The sequence below is a fragment of the Aptenodytes patagonicus genome, chromosome 3 (assembly GCF_965638725.1).
Source record: "Aptenodytes patagonicus chromosome 3, bAptPat1.pri.cur, whole genome shotgun sequence".
In the NCBI taxonomy this organism is placed as follows: domain Eukaryota; kingdom Metazoa; phylum Chordata; class Aves; order Sphenisciformes; family Spheniscidae; genus Aptenodytes; species Aptenodytes patagonicus.
In genome coordinates, this window is record NC_134951.1 from 28,470,317 (window position 1) to 28,494,753 (window position 24,437).

A 24,437-nucleotide genomic window follows, 5' to 3' on the forward strand; every position below is an offset into this window, starting at 1 on the left:
TACTTAGTACAACGACTACTGATGTAATTTATTCATACAAAAATAGTAAGTTATTTTTTTAGTGGTTAAGCAGCCATTTTAGAATCTGACAAATTAATACATTACTTCTGACCATCTGTAATATTTATAGTGCACTTCCAGTCACCACAAGACATGCTGCTCCTGATTTTGGACAGCGTAGAGAAAATACCTTGCAAGTTGACTGCATTTAAACTCTTTAAAGCATCAGCTTCTTGAAGTAATAATTTGTTAACATCTTTACCACTGATTCTTCAAAACTTTTAGTACCTGTCATGTGTCTTACTTAAGGAGATGGATATTCATGCCAAAACTAAGGTTGTTGTTCTGGAGGTTCATGTAAAGATTAAGCTATAATGTATATTTTACATTTAGTTCTGAATGTTGCACAGTAATAATGCCTAGCCTTGTTTACAGTGTAGTCTTCTGTCTCATGATTTGGGAGGATCTTGCCCAGGATTTGACTAGGTTTCCATTAGAAGATCCCACTACAATAATTTCATAGTTAAAGGAAAATTAGTATGTAAGTAGAGAGAAATCATATGACAGAACACAACCTAAGTCCACTCTGTGATTTCTTTTCTCACTGGCGAAAGCAAGAACAACAGACCTCCATTTGACCTTGCACAAATATTTTCATTAAAGTACTTTGGACAAAATTTGAGGACATATTTTTTCTTCACTGAAATCAATAGCGAAAATCTCAGAGGCACCTCTGGTCCCAGCATTTCCATCCCACCTCTCCCCACTTCAAAACTCATTCACTGATTTGGGCAGATGCATCACTACATCGGCACCCTTCCATCTGAGTGACACACGAACATGCTGGTTAGTGACCGTGATGTGAGCGTCCGCTACCACCACTGTAGGCAATGTTCACTGGACCTTGTTTAAGTAGAGGTGAGATAGAATGATAGAATCATTAAGGTTGGAAAAGACCTCTAAGATCATCGAGTCCAACCATCAACCCAACACCACCATGCCCACTAAACCATGTCCCTAAGCGCCTCATCTACTCGTCTTTTAAATACTTCCAGGGATGGGGACTCAACCACTTCCCTGGGCAGCCTCTTCCAATCTTTAACCACTCTTTCAGTAAAGACATTTTTCCTCACGTCCAATCTAAACCTCCCTTGGCGCAACTTGAGGCCTTTTCCTCTTGTCCTATCGCTAGTTACTTGGGAGAAGAGACCGACACCCACCTCGCTACAACCTCCTTTCAGGTAGTTGTAGAGAGCGATGAGGTCTCCCCTCAGCCTCCTTTTCTCCAGGCTAAACAACCCCAGTTCCCTCAGCTGCGCCTCATAAGACTTGTGCTCTAGACCCTTCACCAGCTTCATTGCCCTTCTCTGGACACGCTCCAGCACCTCAACATCCTTCTTGTAGTGAGGGGCCCAAAACTGAACACAGTATTTGAGGTGCGGCCTCACCAGGGCCAAGTAGAGGGGCACGATCACTTCCCTACTCCTGCTGGCCACACTATTTCTGATACAGGCCAGGATGCCATTGGCCTTCTTGGCCACCTGGGCACACTGCCGGCTCATGTTCAGCCGGCTGTCAACCAGCACCCCCAGGTCCTTCTCCGACAGGCAGCTTTCCAACCACTCTTCCCCAAGCCTGTAGCGCTGCATGGGGTTGTTGTGGCCGAAGTGCAGGACCCGGCACTTGGCCTTGTTGAATCTCATACAGTTGGCCTTGACCCATCGATCCAGCCTGTCCAGGTCCCTCTGCAGAGCCTTCCTACCCTCGAGCAGATCAACACTCCCGCCCAACTTGGTGTCGTCTGCAAACTTACTGAGGGTGCACTCGATCCCCTCGTCCAGATCATCGATAAAGATATTGAACAGAACTGGCCCCAATACTGAGCCCTGGGGAACACCGCTTGTGACTGGCCACCAACTGGATGTAACTCCATTCACCACAACTCTCTGGGCCCAGCCGTCCAGCCAGTTTTTGACCCAGGGAAGAGTATGCCCGTCCAAGCCATGAGCAGACAGTTTCTCCAGGAGAATGCTGTGGGAGACAGTGTCAAAGGCCTTACTGAAGTCCAGGTAGACCACATCCACAGCCTTTCCCTCATCCACTAGGCGGGTCACCTGGTCATAGAAGGAGATCAGGTTGGTCAAGCAGGACCTGCCTCTCCTGAACCCGTGCTGGCTGGGCCTGATGCCCTAGTTGTCCCGCACATGCCTTGTGAGCACCCTCAAGATGAACCGCTCCATAATCTTCCCCGGCACCGAGGTCAGGCTGACAGGCCTGTAGTTCCCCGGATCCTCCTTCCGGCCCTTCTTGTAGATGGGCGTCACATTGGCAAGCCTCCAGTCATCCGGGACCTCCCCCGTTAACCAGGACTGCTGATAAATGATGGAGAGTGGCTTGGCGAGCTCCTCCTCCAGTTTCCTCAGCACTCTCGGGTGGATCCCATCTGGCCCCATAGACTTGTGAGCATCCAGGTGGCGTAGCAGGTCATTGACTGCTTCCTCTTGGATTACGGGGGGTTCATCCTGCTCGCCGTCCCTGTCTTCCAGCTCAGGGGGCTGAATACCCTGAGGATAACTGGTCTGCCTGTTAAAGACTGAGGCAAAGAAGGCATTGAGTGCCTCAGCCTTTTCCTCATCCTCAGTGACAATGTTCCCCCCTGCATCCAATAAAGGATGGAGATTCTCCCTGGCTCTCTTCTTGTCATTAATATATTTGTAAAAGCTTTTTTTGTTGTCTTTAACGACAGCGGCGGCCAGATTGCGTTCTAGCTGGGCTTTTGCCTTTCTCATTTCCTCTCTGCATGACCTAACGAGATCCCTGTACTCTTCTTGAGTTGCCTGCCCCTTCTTCCACAAGCGGTAAACTCTCCTTTTTTTCCTGAGTCCCAGCAAGAGCTCCCCGTTCAGCCAGGCCGGTCGTCTTCCCCACCCGTTCCTCTTATGACATACAGGGACAGCCTGCTCCTGTGCCTTTAAGACTTCTTTCTTGAAGATCGTCCAGCCTTCCTGGACCCCTTTGCCCTTCAGGACTGTCTCCCAAGGGACTCTCTCAACCAGCGTCCTGAACAGGCCAAAGTCCGCCCTCTGGAAGTCCATGGTTGTGGTTTTGCTGCCCCCCTCCTTACTTCACCAAGAATCAAGAATTCTATCATTTCATGGTCGCTAAGCCCAAGACGGCCTCCGACCACCACATCTCCCACCAGTCCTTCTCTGTTAGTAAACAGCAGGTTGAGCGAGGCACCTCCCCTGGTAGGCTCACTTACCAGCTGTGTCAGGAAGTTGTCTTCCACACACGCCAGGAACCTCCTAGACTGTTTCCTCTCTGCCATGTTGTATTTCCAGCAGACCTCCGGGAAGTTGAAGTCCCCCACAAGAACAAGGGCTAGCGATTGTGAGACTTCTGCCAGCCACTTATAGAACGCTTCATCCACCTGTTCATCCTGGTTGGGTGGTCTATAACAGACTCCCAGCAGGATATCTGCCTCGTTGGCCTTCCCCCTCATCCTGACCCATAAACACTCAACCGTATCATCATCACAATCGTTGAGCTCTAGACAATCAAAATACTCCCTAACATACAGGGCCACCCCACCGCCTCTCCTTCCTCGCCTGTCCCTTCTGAAGAGTCTATAGCCATCCATTGCAGCACTCCAGTCGTGAGAGTCACCCCACCATGTTTCTGTGATGGCGACTAAGTCATATATCTCCTGCTGCACAATGGCTTCCAGCTCCTCCTGTTTGCCGCCCATGCTGCAAACATGCTTTCATGAACCCGTGCCGGCTGGGCCTGATCCCAGATACCAAGGACTACTTCCAAGTTGTTAGAGATTTAGGGACTAGTCTTTCCTGAAGGTGATACTTGGGCACAGAAAAGCTGCTGTCAATCATATTAGTTTTTTAAAGGGGTATTTTTATTTTATGAAGGCTGTCACAGCTGGAAAACAGTAGTTACGCTAGAATGATGGTACAAAAGTGGGTTTTTTTTGTCATCTTTATTGCCAATGAAAAATGCAACGTCTCTTGCATACTTCTGCTGGGGTTCTTTAACTCATAAAATCTTCACTTATGAAATCTGTAAAATGATTTCAAGGTCTTGTGTAGATAATCAAATATTTCTATTACACTGCCATTATCATATTAGTAGGTGCTATATGTGGTACTACAAAGCTGAGGTATTTTCCTAATATAAAAAAGATTTGAATGTCCAACTGCAATCATTGTCAGTCTTTTATAATATCTACATTTGGAGGCATCTTAGTTTGCTTGTGATGATTGAAGGTTTATTATTTATTCATCAGCTTCTTAAGTTAGATAGCCTCAGTGTATCAGTTTTCTGTAGCAGAGCATGTTGATTAGTTTTTTCTAGAAAGATTTGGCATAAGTTAGGTTGATGTTGACAGAGAGAGGTGGGTAGCATACGTAGTGCATTATCACTATACATTTTAGCTGTTGACAGTGACAGAAGCAAGCTGACATTAATGCATCTTGATAAGTGATACTGCTATTACCAGTGTCACTTTTATCATCAACTATACAAAACATTGACCTAGGACTCTGATTTGATGTTTTAATAGATTTGGCATGTACTAACATACATATCACATTGATTTCTTCATGACATACTCCTTGACAGGAGTATGGTTATTGTGTATTGCTTCAGTTCACTTGTTATCATTGACCTTAACATCTCCTTCAGAAGGTAATAATCTGATATTTATTTTTGTGCTTTTTTTTTTTTAATGATAGAGATAGCATTTATTGGTTTGGAGATGAAATGCTTATAGGTAATGTTTTCTTATGAGAGACTGTCATACAATTAATTTCATTGCCAGCAATTCAAGATGTTGTGAACAGATTCAACGTCATTCAAGGCTTTTTCCTCTTTCAAAGAGTACAAACCCATTTTGGATGTTTTCATCAAAATTAAATGTCTGGAAAAACATACATTTTCTGGTGAAAACGGAATTGTGGTATTACTTATGTAATGACTGATGTATCTTTAAAATGTGTTAATCATTTGATTGCAATTTAAAATTAATTAGAGGATGCTAACTTCTGAACATGAATGACCGGTATCAAAAGAGTAGGCTAATTTAACAGGGATGTTCTGGAAAAAACGCACTGCAAACTGCATGGCCCTTCAAAGTACAGGAATTTGAGGGGAATATAACTGGCACGGACTCTGAATGGATGGTGGGAATCCGAGCTGTGAGGGTTTAGCTTGCACAAGTCCATGATGACTTACCACTCTAGATCTCACTGGAATTCATTTGGCCATAGATTTTTATCTTATTTTCACCATGTGGGTACTATGGAAGGATAAAGTAAGCGTGGGGTTTTCTCTAGAGCATAAACAGTCCAGGAGCGCAAGAAATTTGAACAGAAAAGATCTTTTGTGAGAACTGAGACCTGTGAGTCATTCAGGGTGGAACCGCAATGGCTCTTAGTCCAGCATTGACTTTGCAGCATTAATCTTCAGGTGCTTTGGGGTATCTTGCAATCCCCAGGCAGTGTTGCATGCATGCTGCATCTACAGCTTGTGGGGCCATGTTTAAAGGAAAGATGCAAGCATCTCCCACCATGCTTCGCACCATATGGATGGGAGCCACTTTGGTGTGGAGAATGAGTCATTTGGTTAGCACACAGCTGTGCTGTACTTACTAAATTAAGTGACATGTTACACAATTAGCTTGAGCTTTGCACTGCTGCTGACCCAGACTGGCTCAGGTCTCCCGAGCTCAGGAACTTAAGCAGAGGTCACTGAGATCTATCTGCAGTAATCACCCAAGAAAATTATCACCCCAAAGTCATGATAGAGAGCTGTCTCAGGGAGCCATCGGGAAAAGCCAGCTGTAGAAAAGAGCCTAAACCCTGCCCCTTAAAAGCAGTAAACGTCTGACGTTGGGCCACAGGGAAGCAGCTTGCCTTGTTCAGCATTCTCAGCTGTGACTCTTTCCAAATTTAGGCCTCTAAACTAGATATCAGTTTCTTACGAGAATGAGACTATAAAAACTGCCATGCTGGATCAACCAGAGTCCGGTCTTGTCCAATGTCCTGTCTCAGGCTGCGGCTGATAGCTGACACCTAGAGAAAAGTGTGAGAAAGGGGCAAGCATTATGACTTGAACTCAGATGTCTTCATTTGCGGGAGAATTATGATACCTTATCATTAGGCACAGAGTATGCGACTGAGTTTCTCCTAATGAAAGTCTTTCATGTTGTTTAACTAATTGAATAGTCACTGGGCCAGAGTGGGGGACCTAAATTGTCCTTTTCATTCCTATGCCCTGATGATCAGCTAGTCCTTAGCTGCTTCTGCATTGCCCTAAATATTAATTATTTATATGGATGTTTTTGTAGAATTTCTATGTATTTTTAATGAATCCATCTGTGCTGCTTCATACTAAATTAGTTTTTGTTAGTATTTTAACATTTTTTGTTTCTAAATGTTCTTATTATGGCCTTTTTTTTTCTTGAATGATTCAATTCTCCTCAGAAAATTTTAAGAACATTTTAATGGCTCTTAAGGTATTCTTCATTCTGAACAGAATTTAGTCAACTGTTTGAAAATCTTTTACATTTGATGGCAAGAACTAACAGCAAACTAACATTTGGTGGCTTTTTTGTGCACCCTTTTTTGCTGCTACATGAGTAAACTGCATTCTTTGCATATTCCTCAAAAATATTGTGCCTTTATTTTATTTTAGATTTCGTTTTCCAATAATCATATTGTTATTCTATAATGAAAAAAATGTCTGTGCATTGAACCAGCACTCATTAGGCTCCCAGAAGGTGTGTATTTGATAACTTGGTTAGTAGACATTGTGTGGGTGCTGCAAAAGTGTAAACGCAATCTGAATAGAGAAGAAACATGAAGCCTTACCAGAGGGTTTATCTTGCCAATCAGTTGCTATGAGGGATACGGTGTATAAAAATTCTTACCCAGTGTGTATTTCTAAGTGTGTATTTGTATACCAGCTGTTTAAAAGTGGTGACAAACAGCAAAAAAAAGCTAAGTATGTCAGAATTGATGCAGAATTCAATGCTGCTGACTAAGAAATCCTGCAAAAGAGTTTTTTGTGATTTTTCAGGCTTGTTTTACCAGATATGAGAGGTCACATGATTGCAAGTGCTCGATTAACACATTCAAATGAGTTATCCCCTGTTAGTGGAGACATATTCTCACGCTGCCCAGGGAAGAAGTAATGGTAGGCTATTTAAATAAACCCGTTCTCTTCATGGTCATTTTTTTATTTTGCAGTTGCAGATGTCCAACAGCCCATAGATGGTTGGTTCACTTTCCGTACCTCCACTGACAGATAATAACCTTTTAAAATAGACTTACAGTCACGTGCACATGCTCCAAGAGAGATAAGCTGAGTTTGGATGAGAAAAGCAACTTCTGAAGTGTGCCACTTAGGTAATTATGAGGGCTGAAACAAGCTGATCATTTAGATTTTGATCTTTTGATGTGATACAGCATAATTCTTGTGGAACCATGCCTTTAATTAGTCTTCATGGAATGAAGTATATTTTTAAGTAGGCAGTTGCAAATGTATCACAGCACATTTTAATTTGTTTTTATGTGATCTCAAAAACTTCATAAAAACTGGCTCAAAATCTAGATTTTTCCCAGGTAACCATTAAAAACTCTAGTTTCATGTGAGCAAGGCCTAATTTATTTTAATAGGACAAGTATATAGTCTGCTGACATAGCTATTTGCAAAAGCAAATCCCAAATTCTTGACACTTCACCTCCACCCACATAACATTCTCCTGTCTTTCATTTTACAAACACGCGCACGCGCGCACACACACACACACACATACACTTTCTACAGAAAGCATGCCAAAAGCCTCTTAATCCTGAATGCTCTAATGGATGTTTGAGGTTCTAGTAAACCAGAGGGAAAGTGTAATGAATAAGAAATAGTTTGTGCCCTATGTAGCAGACAAGGAGCTCTGAAGCAGACCTTATTTTGTATTTGGAGCAGAAATCCTCTGTATAAGCCTTTTTTGCTGTTGAATTCTGCCAAGAACAGCTATGGGCCAGTGCAGCCTTAAATCTTGTGTTTATTTATCGTTAGCAAGAAGCCAAACTAAAATGCCTGACAATTACTTCAAATCTATCTATGACCATGTGCGTTCCTCAAATGCATTGTTTTGGAAGAAGAATAAAGGCTGATGACAACCCTTCAGTCCAGACCCTTCAATCTGCAGCCTTCTGACTTATTTGTGAGCTTCAGGTGCTGCAGAGGGTCTCGGCTGCTCACTGGTGAAAGGCAGATGCCAGTGAATGCTGCAGAACAGAAGTTGTCCTCTTAAAGCTGCCTAAGGCTCCTTGCTCATTCCTCAAATCCTTCACCCAAGGCCTTAGCTTCAGGATTTTTGTGCTGATTGCTTCCTTGACCCTGGGAGGTCATATCACCATTATAACGTTCAATGACTGGGTTTGACATTTCTGGCTAGGAAAAGACTTTATCTGAAGGAAAGTTTCAGCTTTTGGCAATTTGTTTTCTGATGCTAATGTAGGAAGACATCTTTCAAAGTTTATGCTGAAAAACACATCTGAGAAAGAGACATCTGAAAATAGCCTGGTAGCTGGGGCATTCATTAGTGCTGTAGGAAACCTGGGGTAAGTTTCCATCTTGTCCTTCAAAAAGAGGCATATTCAAAAGCAGTTCTGTCTCTCAGTCCTGGCATTTCCACTAGTCAGTCCATCCTGGATTCAAGGAACCTTCCAGATGAAAAGTGAGTAAAAGCAAATATGTTCTGTTAAAAGATTTTGTTCAAGCAAACTGACTTTTTTATGTGGAAGAAAATACTTAAATGAAAAATTCCTGGTCCACTTCAAAACTGCAAAGGAGATGAGATTTCCTATGTATAATGACAATATAGAGTCAGCCGAGGCAATACTACATGCAACAAACACAGCCTTTGACTTCTACTGAAATTAATGGCAACCTTTTAAATGAATGAAATTTTACCAGCTACTAGTATATTTGGTAATTTCCTACAAGGATCTTTTCTGGGAAGCAGAGGAAAAATAAGTACTTGGTACAAGAGGGCTTTTGAGTCACTTCCAAAAATAACTTGTATAATTTCCTTAACTTTCAAACTCTTCTCCGTGACAATTTCTGGCCAGTTAACAAACAAGACCTAATAGGCAGGGCAGATGCAAAATCAGAGACTGGAGCTGTAAGACATGTACCACATGAGGTAACTACTTTTTTGGTAAAATGCATGTAATTTATTACACTTCCTTTAAAAGTCAGAGAACGAGCATTTCAGAGAAGAGGACTGATCCTGTGGGCACATCTGCCTTGTGCTTTTCTTGAGTGCCTGAGCTCTCCTGTTGACCTGTAGTCTCTGCTGTAATCAAAACTGTAGCTGGATAATGTTGGCAAGACTGAGCTCCTAATCACTTTTTTTCCTGAAGAAACAGCCGTAGTCAGGAGGAACATAAAATCTAACACCACAAAAAACACAGAATTTGACAGAAATAGTGCAACAATGCCCTTTTCTTAAAAACTAAATTAAGACAAATTTAAAATAACCTGAAGCTTTAGTACGAAGCGTGCATAAATAGAATTACATTGGATTGCCAATACATTGCTGTTAAGATGTTCTTAATGCATGACTTACAGTTTTAGGGTTTTAAATTTTTTTTTGTTTTTTTCAGTTTGAGACTAGATATGCTTCTGTGTTATGTAAACCTGTGAAGCTGTTCAGAAGACATTGATTATGAAGCTTTCAGATTGCATGATGCCTTGTGCATACAGATGTGAGAGCTTTATTAAAAATGCTTGTGATTTCTTAATATTGTTCACAGGACTTATATAATCTCTGGGATAAAGAATCCTAGCAAGAGTTATCTGCTGAAACATAAGGAGTTTTATTAAGTCCAAATCTGTTTATTATCTGTAAATCTTCTAACTTGTCAAAACGTTGGCTGAAAAAGTAATACACGAGTTATAGGGTCTTTCTTGTTGAATTTTAATGAAGGATATATATTTGATGTCTGATTTAATGATCCCTGCTCTTGCAAAATAAAACTTTGACTAATATCTCAAAACAACAAACTGATAACTGAAACACTTTAAGTTTTTTAATTTTTATATTAACCTCCTAATTTATATAATTTGAATTGCAATCTTCACTTCCACCTGAAAGGTTTTTCAGGAGACGGATGAAAAATAGAAAGCAATCTCTGTTGGTAGCAAATTGTGCATATATAATATTATTTTCCAGAGTTTTGAAGTTGCCTCTAACTCAGAGTTGAGTCTTTTTTTGAAATAATGTACATTGTTATAATTGGGAGCATGATGATAAATGGTACTGCTCTATTACTAGTAATGACAGAAATAATGTTTAATTGACTCCAAGATATATTTCTTCCCTTTTCAAAGCTAAGACCAAGTTCAGAAATTGCATCCATTTTCACTCAGTTCTCAGGTAAAATTTGACTTATTTCAAGTAACTCTCAGCAAAGAATGGTCCAAAGTGATAAAAAAATCAGCATTTCTTCTGAAGTCTTGCAGGACTCTCCTCAATCCAGACATTTTGGAACATTGCAGCGAGCAAGCAACATTCTCCCTGAATCTGGCAGCTCTGCTGTTAGGAGACTGCAGAGTCATCTGCCACTAAGGCAAAAGGAACAACGGTCTCTTTGAAAGGCTACAGAATTTTGGAATCTAAAACTTATAGTTGGAAGCAGAGTGTATGTGTCTTTAGCTAATAAAAAACATAGCACAAGATAACCTTGACTTAAGAACACTCTCAACATAATCAAAATGTTAAACCGCTGGACAGGAGGAGAGAAATAATACATCCCATGTAGCATATGTTAGTTATGTCACTTAATGCACAGCTTGAGGGTAACCAGTTCTCCCTGGTGATGAAGGTTGTTTAAGGATCTATATGGAATATACTGGAATTACTGTCAGGGTCAGCCTTCATTGTACTGAGTTTATTTTGGGTTATTATAGGAAATACGGGCTTTGAAATATTTTAAGGTGATAAAAATGTTTATGAAATCTCTGAAATTGTAGTTCTGGCAATAAACTAACTCAATTGCTTCTTTAAAGCTACCATTATTACACCCATGCCTTCCTCCAATTGCTTAGAATGAAGATGCAACATGAAAGTACAAATACGTAGGAATCAAGTACTCAGTCTACATTCTTTGTTACTACATGCAAAAGTGTTTTCCATTGCATTGTCACCTGTATTCTTATACTGGGAACTTCTGAAGAAAATCTTGGTAGGAAGTAAATGACAACATGCGTATTTTTGTTTGTTAAAATTAGATCACCTGCCCTTTTTATAATACTGTGATTCTTTCGGTTAGTTTATAGTATCTATAGAGATAGTGTTATTTACACATTTTCAGCTGAAAGTCTAAAGTATTCTTTATAACATTGACAGGGTTTTGCTTAAGTTTGGAAGACTCTTCTTTAGAAGCCTGACATTAGTAGCATACTTGGTCATGAAGCCAAACCCCAATACAGTGTGTTTTCTCACTTTTCTAGAAATCTGCTTCAGATGTTGTAAACTCTGTCATAACTTAAAGGTAGATTGCAAACTGGAAATGGAGAGGAGAATGACTGAGAGAAACCTAGGTGGTAAGAGATTAATAAGGACAATACAAAAAGAGGAAGGAAAGAATCACTGGCCAGTAGATGTGTTAATTGACACTGAAATATAAGACCAAGAGCATAAGGCTAGAAAGAAGAAAAAACCTGATTTTGAAAGTAAACATCATTTATATCTCTGTTCTGGCAGGAATATGACTTGCAGGGCAAAACCAGAACTTGACTTAGGTAAAGATGGCCATCTGAATGGGATAGTCCTAATTATGAAGAGCTGCTTGGTGGGACTCAAATGGGAGCTTTGATAGGTGCCATATGTCATCCCTAGGTACAGAAACAAGAGAGGTGAGAGTTGTCCTAAGTTAAGGATGGCACGTGCTAACTACACGTTACCTTCACCAAAACTAGTCAAATAATGTCATGTGGATGCAGGATATCTGGGAATATATGGCAAAAAATTGCAGTTACCCATGGACTGTCAGAATATTTTAGAATAGACAGGGTTATAGGCACTTACTCAGGGCTGCACAGGAAGCCTGACTCAAGGTATAGATTTCAGTTTGCAGGCTGCCCAGATTTGTTGGCTAAAGAAATTATGCTTGTTCTCAGTACAAAATGTACAGTCTGCTGTGGAAAATCTACTCCTACTCTTTCTCCTACACTCTAAAATATCTGAGGAATGGTACATAACTGTATTTAGCTGAATGATTATGCCAGAGTACAAAACTCAAAATGTTTTATTTTGATGAGACAAAGTCAAGTTTGTAAAATGACAATTCTTCACACAAACGCTTTTATTGGAAAAAATAAAAATAAAATTACTTAATTGTAACAAGCATAGCTATTCTTCCAAATAGATAAAGTCATATGAAAATGACCCTGGCACTGTTAAACATGCAGTATTCTTGACATCTGAGAAAGCTCAAGTTAAATGTTTAAAGACAGCGGCTTTTTAATGATTAGCACAGAGAAGAAAATGAGATCCTAAGTTTATCGTCCTGCCCTCCTGTAAATGTGCAAAAGAAGTCAACAGCCATTCAGCTTTACCTTTTTGTTTGTTAGTAGCTGAGTGCCAGAATAATTACTCTTTGTAGCCAGCATTCTTCTGGGCCCACACAGACCTACTCAGAAAATAGCTCATTAAAAGGACCTCTGAAAATCCTTGCTGAGAAGGGGAAAATATGACCTCTTCTTCAGTTTTATCACACACGTTTCTTCACTGCTTTTTTATGTTCATTTTTTATTTATCTCCCAAGTGTGCTCTACATACTACAGGCAGAAGCCTGGGGAAAGAGGCATCTGAGTTATCAGCCCACTGAGTTTTATTAGCAGAGGACAGGTAAGAATGCTTGTAGACGGGCTCGAATTGATTATTCGTTAAATCCCTTGTGCAGATGACTGTAAAGGGTGGTGCGGCTTCTGATGGAATGCCTATTGCTGATTATACAGGATGAAATAATCCATTTCTTAATGATTAAAATACCAACTGCCTCCTCTTATGATTGGTTAAAAAGATGAAAATTTAATGTCTGATATTTCCAAAATACTCCAAAATATGTGTACCCCTAATGTACCATCAATGAGAGCTCTGTTCTCTTCCTTACGGAAAGGAGCTGAGGGATCTGGGCTAGCTGGTATTATAAGACTTTCACTGCTGTCTGCTGGAATGGCAGCAGAAAAAAATGGCAGATAAACTAGAGGTCCTCAGTCTGGTCATATAAGAGTGGATAAAGACTAAGGTTTTAATTTTCACTTCATGAAATCTGTGAAAGCATCTCTTTTTTTTTTTTTTTGTTTAAATACCTTTTTCTGATTGATCAAAAACTTGATAAATCCAGATGCCAGATGGCTTTTTGGATCTTGAAAGTTATTTTTGAGGGTATGTCATGATCAATTAGTGAGATGTCTAAAACGTGAAAGATGTGCTATTATCTGTCATTGATATGCGGGTGCCAGGTGCATAGCCTTTGAAAATTTAAGCTGTACAGCTCTGTGTGTTTCTTTATATCCTTTGGATCCCTGCTCCAAAAATTCAGCTCCTTAGCAAGACAAAAGCCCAGACACAAGATGTAGCAGTTTGGGAAAGGAGGTATCTATTGAAAATGTCATGCTTCAGAGATTTAAAATAAATAAACCCAAAAGTTTTATAATAATAATGAAAGAGTCTGAACACAGGAGACAACTTGATAGAATCTGTGCTGCCAAGAGCAAATGACATCAACTTTTTCTTTCCCCCTGTCAGATCAATTATTTTTAAATGAAAAGTTACTTTCGAATTAAACCAAACTCAGCCAAAATGTTAACACTCAAAACCCCTTACTTTTTACACTTTTCAAAAATGAAAATATTTTTAAAAAACTAACCTGAAAAAGCTATCAAGACATTAAACGTACTTTTAACATTGTTTAGCTGAGAACAGACAGAAGTAATAAAAGAGGGAAATGAGAGGAAAAGGAAACTTCTAGGGAACCAGAAACAGTCAAAATGAATGAGGAGACAGCCGTCAGTGGAGAGCATATGCATATGGTACCTACAGGGTATGCGTGAGTAACAGCATATCTGCTTTTTGGAGTTTCGGTGAGAGCAGGTGGAGGTGGTTGCTTGTATCTGGGAGCAGTAGGTAATGACAGGAGCTATTAACCTGGGGCAGAGAGAACGGGCACAGTCAAGTTACCCAGAGGTAGCTGAAGTCTGTGGGTGGGGAGAGACCTCCCAGTGTTTGAAACTGTCTTATATCCTCTCCTGGAAAGAGGCAGTTTTCTTTGCTGAAAGTGCTGGAAGCGAGAATGAATTTGAGCCTGAACCTGTGGTCCTTCAGGTTCGAGCAGAATTTTTTTAGAGTAAGCGCTACAATACCAGGTGACTGTGGTATAAAGGACCATGGTTGTTCATTTCTTGCTGTCAGACTTGGATGATAGGGGTGTTCACACTCTGTGCTGAAGTGTTTTGGATAGAGTTATACCTGGGGAAAGAGAGAGACTGCCAGTGCTGTTGCATATGCCAAAATACCGCTAAAGTGCTCTTGCTAACAGGAGGTTTGCAGTGAAGCACTGAGAGCCCTGACATCCAGCACATCCTCATCAGAGCCCATGAGGGATTCACACACAACTGTTAACCTGGAGCTGTTTAAAGCATAATTCAGCCGCTAAAGTGAGGCTGTACCAGTCCTCCTTCAGTTGTGCGTAAACAAAGCAGGAAGGCAGTTCTTCAAAAATGAGCAGAAAAATTGCTCAAGTGGGAAATGCTCAATCTCATCTGCTGCATCCAAATCACTACCAAGCCTCAAGGGTGTGGTGAAAGACCAGATACCTTGTGCAAGCTAGAGAAACACACACAGAGATGCAAAAATTTGTAGTTAACCTAATTGAAGTATTAGCAGTCTAATCACAGAATTATAATGTTGTTAATTCCCTTTTCCCTGACAGGGGGTCAAGTTGGAGGAGGCACTCATCACAACCAATATTTACCAGAACACTTTTTATTATCCAAGCTATTATCATTAATAGAATGAGGCTGTTCTTATTAACAGTGGATAACTATTCACATGGTGCATTTAGTTACTCATGCAGGTCTCTCACACACTAACTCATAGCATAACCTTGCTGGAGCACTTTGTGCAGAAGCAGAAGGTTCTACTGCTATGCCTTTGGCTCCTAGGTGAGTGGTCAGTAAGTCATGTTAGGGGCCTCTTGTTTCTTTCTTTGTATGTATAATCCCGCAGTCTTTGTCCATGTATAGCAGCTACGGCCTTCTTGGAGAGGGTTCAACTTGTTCACTGCTGATGCCAGTGTGTCCTGGTGGTCTTGGGCAGATTGGGCTGACTCTTGGTATTCTGAATTTATCATTTCTTGTGTATTCAACTGGACCACTAATCTCCTGAGTTTATCAGTTTATCAGTTTACAAAAGACTTTCATGCACTACCTCTCACACTTACCCTCTCTTCAATCTACTGTTTTCTCTTAGCATCTCCTCATTGTACTGTTCACACAAATGCACACAAATTCACATGTACATGGGGCTTACATGATGATTACTAGTTCAGCTACAGTGATACTCACACTTAAAGTCCAAATGGCCCAATTATTACAGCTCATTCTCAATAATTATACAGTTAAAACTGACCTATACAAACTTTCTCATTTCTACCATTTCTTTTTTTCTATGCATTGTTATGGAAGCTGCCAGCATCTCCAGTTGTTTGCAGGGAGGTGTATGATGTTGATGGTTGGGCTTACTTCCCAGGAACATTTAGCCCACTTGAAGTTATTTTTCTGTTTGCTGACAGTTCACCTACTTGTTCTTTCTTCATTGGCCAGCAAATTCTATGTTATATCCAAATTCTGTGGTGTTTGATGTGTTTTACATATGTTGGATACTCGTCCTTTGCTTCCTCTGTTATCCTTAATACCAGCACACAAGGTTGCATTCCTGTAGTGAGTAATAACTGATTATTAATGATTTGTGCTTGGAGCCCTAGGGCCCCTATCCTATACTTGCACTTACAAGGCTTCTGCTATTATCTTGTGCTTGTACTTTTGGAAGCATCTGTTAAAGTCCCCTGGTTTTCTTCAACAGTCTTCAAGCTATGGTTTCCTGATAACATGACATATGTTTTATTAGCACATATATATCCTTTTTCTGGAGTCACTCAATAGTTAGTTCACTGTACAAAAATAATGGTCCATTAGAAGACACATGCAGCGATACATATAGACACAGATGTGATCCTGGGCACCACCTGCTCCCAAAATGTATTGCTTGCAACAGTATCACTGGTGTGTTACCAAAGTTGCTTTGCAATGCATCTTTGAAAGGAGAACTGCTGAGGTGCTCATCTGTGGTGGCAGCACCACGTGGGCTTGATCCTCCTGTGGTGGTGAGGGCAGGACTGGCAGTGCTCAGTGGTGTGGTGGCGAAACCACATGTGAGCCTCAGCTCCGTGGGGAGGGAGATAGTCTGGCTGAAATCCCTCTGGCCTTCAACCACTCAGACATCTCAAGAAACCAAAGGGCAAATGTCTGATACGTGCTACTGTAAAATTGAAGTTCCTTGCTAGCATCATCCCACAAGACTGATCTCTCAGCTTTGACAGATATAAGTAGGGATTTATTTCTATTCCCAGTGCTTCAGTTGAAAATGACACCTGCTTAGTGATAGGTGTAGCTTTTGGGAAAAGAAAATGAGGGGAATTATGTCATACGCATTAATCAGACTGTGCTCCAAGACTGCTGTGAGGATGACAGCAGCACTCTGGGACTCTCTTGCAGGGCTGAAATTGCAAGAAACTTTTACAGGAAAAAGAATAAATTCATGTTAACTTTCAGTTTCTCACTGAACAATTGAGACGGTGGTGTTCAAAAAAGGACTGGAAAACTGGGATCCGTTGTGCCTCGCTGCTGTTATTCTAATGTGACTAAGCAGTCTGCAGCTTTTTTGTTGGGCAGAAGTATCATGACATTGTATAAGCATATATTATGTATATCAGTGTGTGAATGTCTCTGTGTATACACTACTGTGGATACTCTACATGTGAACTCGTAAGTCCTATGACCTTGTAAGGACCTAAGTTTAGGTGCAGATATTTTTGTGTATCTACAGGCACTGGACTTGGTCTGAAGTCTCCCATTTCTCAGGGAGTCTTCTCACTGCTCACATATTTGATAAGCAGTCCGTGTACATGCTAGACAGCACCAGTTGGTTGGTTTTTTTTTTTAATTTTCTTTTGCAATCACCCTTCAAACTTTTTCAGTCTACTTTTGCCAGTGCTTGACTGCTTTTATGCAAGACCAGATGGCAAGCCTGGCCATACTACAAAAAACCCTGTGCAAAATCAGCAGCAATATTTCTGGGTCATTTCTGATTGATCCACACAGTAAAATGAATACAGGACAGACAGAAGGAAACGGTGATTACCTGCTGAGGGAGTAGCTGGAGGCAGCCTGGGTGTGGGACTGTCTAGCTGGAGGTTTGTGCGTGGGTGATGGACTAGAGCAGCTTGGGATGTTACAACAGAGGTGTTTTTACCTTACCTTCCTAGGAGGTTTAGGAGACTGGAGCAAATAAGGGCTTTAAGTGTGTCAGTGATCCTAGAATATGATTTAGAGACCCAGGTCACCTTAGGGTCTAATGTTTTATGACCATTTAGCCAAACTGCACTTAATTAAATCAATTAAACATAACAGGCAAGGTATTTTACTCCCCCTTTACAAAGGAGGAAATTAAAGGTTACCTTTACTTATTTTTCACCATGCTTAGCTGCATATGTGTAGACCAGTATGAAAGAGCAATTACAGTTGTATAAAGCCTGCTGGACTGAACAGCAAATTAAAATTATTGTTGAAAAGAAACACTTCAGCTGAATGAGCTCTTGCATTTTGAATAATAGATTACAATTTTATACTATTATTGATTTGCTCTTTCTAGTGCTTTACACACATTAATTTTCAAAAGATATTTGTCTGCGTGTGCATTTTAGAGTGTACTGCTATATTGAAAGAAGCAAAAAGTGATTTGCTGAAGGTGATACAATGGGCACATCACAGGGCTTAGGGAAGTTCCTGGACCACAGCTGTCGGTGGGAATTTTGGCACAAACTTCAGTTGGGCTGTAATTTCATCCTGGACTTTTGGAGTGGATTTAGCTTTTCCCCTGAAGTTTCACAGATATAAAGTTGGTGTTCAGATGATCATCTGCTGCTGTTTGTAAAAGGTTTTAGATAAGCTAGAGCTCTTATTACACAACGATCAGCTAATCCGTATTAGGTTACTGTGATAGCTATAATGTCAGGATAAGAAGATACGCTGAAGATTCCTACATCTCATTAACTGATAATTTCATCCATAGTAGACTAGCCTTGTTCTCTGTCTCGAGGAGAAGACAATCTCTCTTCTGTGGTTTGACTTTAGCCTGAACACAGAAAAGGAGTTTAAGGAGAGGTTACACAACCCGGGCCGTGTTTTCGGATGGCCTCCCTCCCTGGCTGGGCGAGCAGCTTTAGCTGTGCTCTGTGTGTTAGAGCTATATTTATCATGCAGGAATTGTGGGCATGTGAATTTGTGCTCTGACCAAAACAGTGCGTCAGTCAACGTGTCTCTATGGTATGATGCACACGCTTGTTATTTTGCTATTATTTATACATATATTTCCTTTTTTGTCCTTTAAGAAAATAAATAAACAGCCTCAAAAGGAAGTACTTGATATTTCAAGAGTGAGGTTTTCTCAGGGTGTCATTTTATTAGTGAAATGACTTACATTAGCAAATCAGTGGAAGAAGTGGTAATGTGAACCAGCATCTTAAATTTCACTTTAGCAATCTGTATTCCAGAAGGAAATCCTGGGAAGCAATCACTGACAATGGAACCTCAATTTAAATTACAAAATAGACAGTATGCTGAATGCATATAGAGCATGCGAGAGATTAAATAGAAGTGTTCATTTGTCTTCATAAGGTAACCAAGACAATACAAATGTGCTCTACAAGTAAGGACTGTAAAAACTGTGGTAATGAAAACAATAATTAATATAATTTAAGTTACAATCCCCGGGGCAGTTTTAAATTGATGGTATTAAATATGCAACAAACCTGTTTGTAAATTGATGACATAGGAAGTCATGGAAGTCATCTAGAATAAGTTTCTCCTTTTGAAGCTCTTTGGCAATGTATTATGCAGCAGACTATAGCCCCCAATGGATATTCAAAGGTTATTTATATTAAACTCTATAATTTATATTCTTCAAAGAACTAAGTAACATGAAAGGATGCAATTAAAAACAATCAATTATTTCATTGTGCATGAAGTTGATTATATAATATAACCCAGAATTCATTAGTATTAACTTGAATAGACGTCACATATATCGTGAATGGAGTTACATCCAGTTGGCGGCCGGTCACGAGCGGTGTTCCCCAGGGCTCAGTACTGGGGCCGGTCTTGTTCAATATCTTTATCGATGATCTGGATGAGGGGATTGAGTGCACCCTCAGTAAGTTTGCAGACGACACCAAGTTGGGCGGGAGTGTTGATCTGCTCGAGGGTAGGAAGGCTCTGCAGAGGGACCTGGACAGGCTGGATCGATGGGCCCAGGCCAACTGTATGAGGTTCAACAAGGCCAAGTGCCGGGTCCTGCACTTCGGCCACAACAACCCCATGCAGCGCTACAGGCTTGGGGAAGAGTGGCTGGAAAGCTGCCTGGCGGAAAAGGACCTGGGGGTGTTGGTCGACAGCCGGCTGAACATGAGCCGGCAGTGTGCCCAGGCGGCCAAGAAGGCCAATGGCATCCTGGCCTGTATCAGAAATAGTGTGGCCAGTAGGAGTAGGGAAGTGATCGTGCCCCTGTACTCGGCCCTGGTGAGGCCGCACCTCGAATACTGTGTTCAGTTTTGGGCCCCTCACTACAAGAAGGACTTCGAGGTGCTGGAGCGTGTCCAGAGAAGGGCAACGAGGCTGGTGAGGGGTCTGGAGAACAAGTCTTATGAGGAGCGGCTGAGGGAACTGGGACTGTTCAGCCTGGAGAAAAGGAGGCTCAGGGGAGACCTCATCGCTCTCTACAACTACCTGAAAGGAGGTTGTAGCGAGGTGGGTGTTGGTCTTTTCTCCGAAGTAACAAGCGATAGGACAAGAGGAAATGGCCTCAAGTTGCACCAGGGGAGGTTTCGATTGGACGTGAGGAAAAATGTCTTTACTGAAAGAGTGGTTAAAGATTGGAAGAGGCTGCCCAGGGAAGTGGTTGAGTCCCCATCCCTGGAGGTTTTTAAAAGACGTGTAGATGAGGCGCTTAGGGACATGGTTTAGTGGGCCTGGTGGTGTTGGGTTGATGGTTGGACTCGATGATCTTAGAGGTCTTTTCCAACCTCAATGATTCTATGATTCTATGATTCTATATGGTATTTTTCTGCCACCGTAACTCTATTGATTCAAATGAATTACAGCAGCAAGGAATGTATGGCATTGAATTCCTTCTGCTGTTACTATTGGGCCTAGAGAAAAGATGATAATCTGCAAGAAAGTTTCACATATATATTTTTATATATTTGAATTTTAAGGTTATTTCGCTATTATTTACCTCTACATGTCAGAGTGGCTTTTAACAAATGTAATTAAATGCTGAAAGTCCACCTGGTTCATTTCTTTCAGTTCTTCAAGGATAGAAACATCAGTAAGAGAGATAGAGTAAATGAGATGAGTATATGAAAAAAGGTGCAAAAATCCTTTCTCTACCTTAAAAAAAAAAGAAAAATATGTAATGGTTCCTTCTGCTTCACATTGTCCAAATAAAATTTACATTTTAAAATGTCAAAGTATTTTTACTTATTTTTTGAAATCTGTAAAATGAAAACAACCACTTAAAAGATATTTTTAAACAAGAGTTTTTTCTCTTTTGTTTTCCCCAGTGGAAACATTTGGGTCTTCTGACCACCCTTGTGATATTTGCTCGTTGTCTAGGTTTCTGTGACGCAGCCTAGATTGCATGACCAGTTTTACATGCTAGAAGTTCCTGTTTCCCACTTGCTATGAATGAACCTAAGTGGAGCGCATTCCTCCACACTGCCTCACACAGCATCTGACAACTTAAAACTTTCTGAAATGAAGTAATTCTATTTGCTGGTTTATACTTTCTAAACTCCAGGAAAAATAAAATACACTAGGGGAATATAAATAATACCATGCTTTAATGGCATCTTCCATCTGAAAAATATTCTAGCTTGCACATCTTTATATATGTTTTCCAACCTTAGTTTTAGCTTGCAAGCAATTTTGATGGTTATTTCTACAATGTGTTTAGGCCAAATACAACAAGGTTTTCTTCGGGTATTCTTTAATTTTTTCACCAAAGCAATAAAATTGGAAGTGCAGGGTAAGACACAGTACAGAAGTAGGTGCTGGCAAGACCTCCCCATTACTATGCAATGGTCTGGAGCCTCATAACTTGGCTTTTTATTTATATTTCCTCATTACAAATATGCAGATAAAGTACTGGGAGTTTAGCAATGCTAGCACATTTGATTGGAATTTTCTATTAATCTGTTTGTGTAGGGGCTTGTTATTTTCACACTTTTTCTTTCTCTCTTCCTTTTTCTTTTATAAGGAATATTTTGTGCTCTGACACAAGAATACTCACTGATACAAAACAACTGATGCCGAGTGTCAAACAAGAGCATGATGAGAGGGTGAGGTAGAGGAGGAAAATACTAGTAAAGACGACCAAGGTAGCCAGAGTCACTAACTGCATTTCCTAGTTAGAGAGAGAAGATGAAAGCACAGCTGCAGACCTGCAGGAAAGCAAAGGTCATCTCTAACTGATTTCCGTGGAGACCCAGGTGCTGTGTAAGACTGTAATGGACAGTGTCAGCTGTACAGAAATCATGAATGCCAATACGATGGGTGCTCCGGCCTGTGCGCAGGTAATCCTGCTTCTTGAAGAGCACCTTTGGGTACAGCAGGTGCTCGGGTGGAGGCTGCATCCCTGGCTGCATTGTAGGGACTGGTGGCTGCTCGCTAACAAGTACATCCTTGAGTACTGATGTTACTCTGCCGACTTATATCAGGAGCAAGGACTAGGTGTTTAATGTGCCAGGTATTAATATTTTAAAATTGTGTTGCTGCTTTATGAAGAGCAATTTTCAGACCTGGGTACCTTGGCTGCTGAGAGAAGGACAGAGCTATGTTGAATCTCTCTCACACAAAATAACATCCAGAGCTCCTGGCGTGGTGGAGCAGTTAGCAGCCACCCTTTCGCTACTGATTTAGGCCATGCATCGTGTCCTCCGGTGCTTGGCCACTTGTGTGAAGTGGAGGGGGGGAAAAGTAGGAGACCACCTTGTCCCGCACCCTTGAGTACACACCTCTAACTGGGCAGCAAGCCTGCAGTGTAACGTAACCTATTCGTGTGAGTTTGTGAATACAAAGGCCCGATTTCAGAACCGAGATGTCTGCCATTTATTCAGATTTTTCACTTTCAAACATCAAACCACCTTATTCTTTCAGAATTAGAGGTGGATACATGGAAATTTATTCTCGGTGTGTCTGAGAGAGCAGAGTTCTCCTAAACTGTAGAGAAAAGAGCAGTTGGCGGTGTTTGTATAAATAACCTGCCTCTGTTTTGCTCAAGGCCTCCAGGAGACAGCTGTCAGTGGAAGTAATTAATATTTGCTTAGATTTTTTAAAAATTGGAAATCTGTGTCTATCGTTTTTAATGTTCCAGTCACGAGAAGACCGAGTGATGTGAATGTATTCCATAATCCCACTCTGCTCCGTAACTCCTATTTCCTTATGGATGCAAATGACAAAGAAGCATAATGAGAGCCATAGCTCTCCAATTTGTTTCACTTTAAACAAGTAAGCCAAAAAAAAAGAGTCAAAGCGATGGTCCTGTTTTTCTCTATGATTCAATACGATTCAAGGTTCTGCATATTAGAGTTCATTGAAAACACAATTAACTGACATATGCTTTAAATCAGATGATAAAACAAGGGAAAATCCCATAGTTTTCAATCAGAAAGAAGGATTTTCTACACCAACAAGTAGTGGGAAAGTCAGTATACCAGGTTCAGTGGTTTGGGATGTGGTTCCCTCTACTCACCTTGCCAAGGCCTTTGGAGTTCCTCTCCCCCTGATATCTGGCAAAAAAACCTGAAAGTTTTACCATGGTGTGGACTTATTTTTCCTGTCCAGTATCTCCTGTGAAGGAGATGGAAGTGATGGGAGAGCACTGTCATAAAATTGAACGTTTAGGTGAAATTGCCTTCTCTTAGTCTCTCTTCTCCTCAGTGCATTCAGGCCCTGCATACATGGTCCTAGTGAGAATGCAAGTTGGGGAGGGAGGAATGAGAAGACAGACACAGAATTAGTTGGTGTATGTGGCTGAATGGTCCAAAGAAAATGGGAGAAAATCCTTTCCCTGAATCAGAATTCATCCCAGATGTTGTTCAGAATTAGCTACATTTGCATTATAAAATGTAAACGTTTTGCTTTCTTTTTGCAGAGCAAAGGTTCTTCCAATTTGTTTTAAGTTGTTAAGTAAATACTCTAGGGGCTATAATATGTCCAGATACAGCGGTATAATTACATTGTTGTTCTACTAAAGTGGAGTTAAACAAAGATAAAAGCAGCCTTGAAATGAATTGAATATGGTTTTCTGTTTCTGGTATGGAAAATAGAAAGAATAACAAATTACTGAACAAATTCTCTCCTGTCTGCCGTGGCATGCCATTAGATTATATAGGATGATGATATAATCAAGGCAGTATTCTGTCTGTTAAAGAAGACCTTAATATACAATGACCTGTGAAAAAAACCCAATGACCAGTATAGTTAATAATAGACTTGTAAGTTATGTGGATGATGTAATTAATATTATATCAACTCTGACAAAAATTATTTTTATTTGGACAAAAAAGTTGAACTAACTGTGTGTTTCATAGGTCACTTCTCAAGAATCTGCAACCAAACCATTGACTTTCACATTCGTACCATCCATTGGAAGACTTCCAACTCATTTTGAGGTTGTAGATGTCTCTAAGTTCCTTGTGACAATTCCAGATGAGCCAAAGGATCTGAGCAATCAAGAAATTATAAACAAGGTAGATTTTTGTTTGTGCTAATTTTTCCACTCTTTCAAAAGATACAGAAAGTTTTGTCCTGAGCATCGCTGAACTGAAGCTCTTTCCCTTGGACTGTTTCTTGGCTTGTGCTTTGTTTTAATTACCAAGCCTCCCAGAGATGCAGAATTGTTGCGCAAGAGAAGCCTGATATTTGCTCAACAGCCTGTTTTGCCTTTGGCAGAGTTTATATTGGGAGGAAACCCTTGCCCATCTGAGTACTGTCCTCTGTCAGTCATGCAAGGGCTA

The 24,437-nt window shown here is 40.7% G+C and overlaps 1 protein-coding gene across 9 annotated transcripts in view; it reads left to right on the forward strand.

The window, feature by feature from the left end:
- MLIP (muscular LMNA interacting protein) overlaps positions 1–24,437 on the forward strand; it is a 126,969-nt gene that overhangs the window by 30,837 nt on the left and 71,695 nt on the right. For all 9 annotated transcript variants that reach the window (XM_076332947.1, XM_076332951.1, XM_076332953.1 and 6 more), the window contains exon 2: positions 24,012–24,170. In XM_076332947.1, coding sequence (XP_076189062.1) covers positions 24,012–24,170 — 159 coding nt within the window. The remainder of the gene's footprint in view (positions 1–24,011; positions 24,171–24,437) is intronic.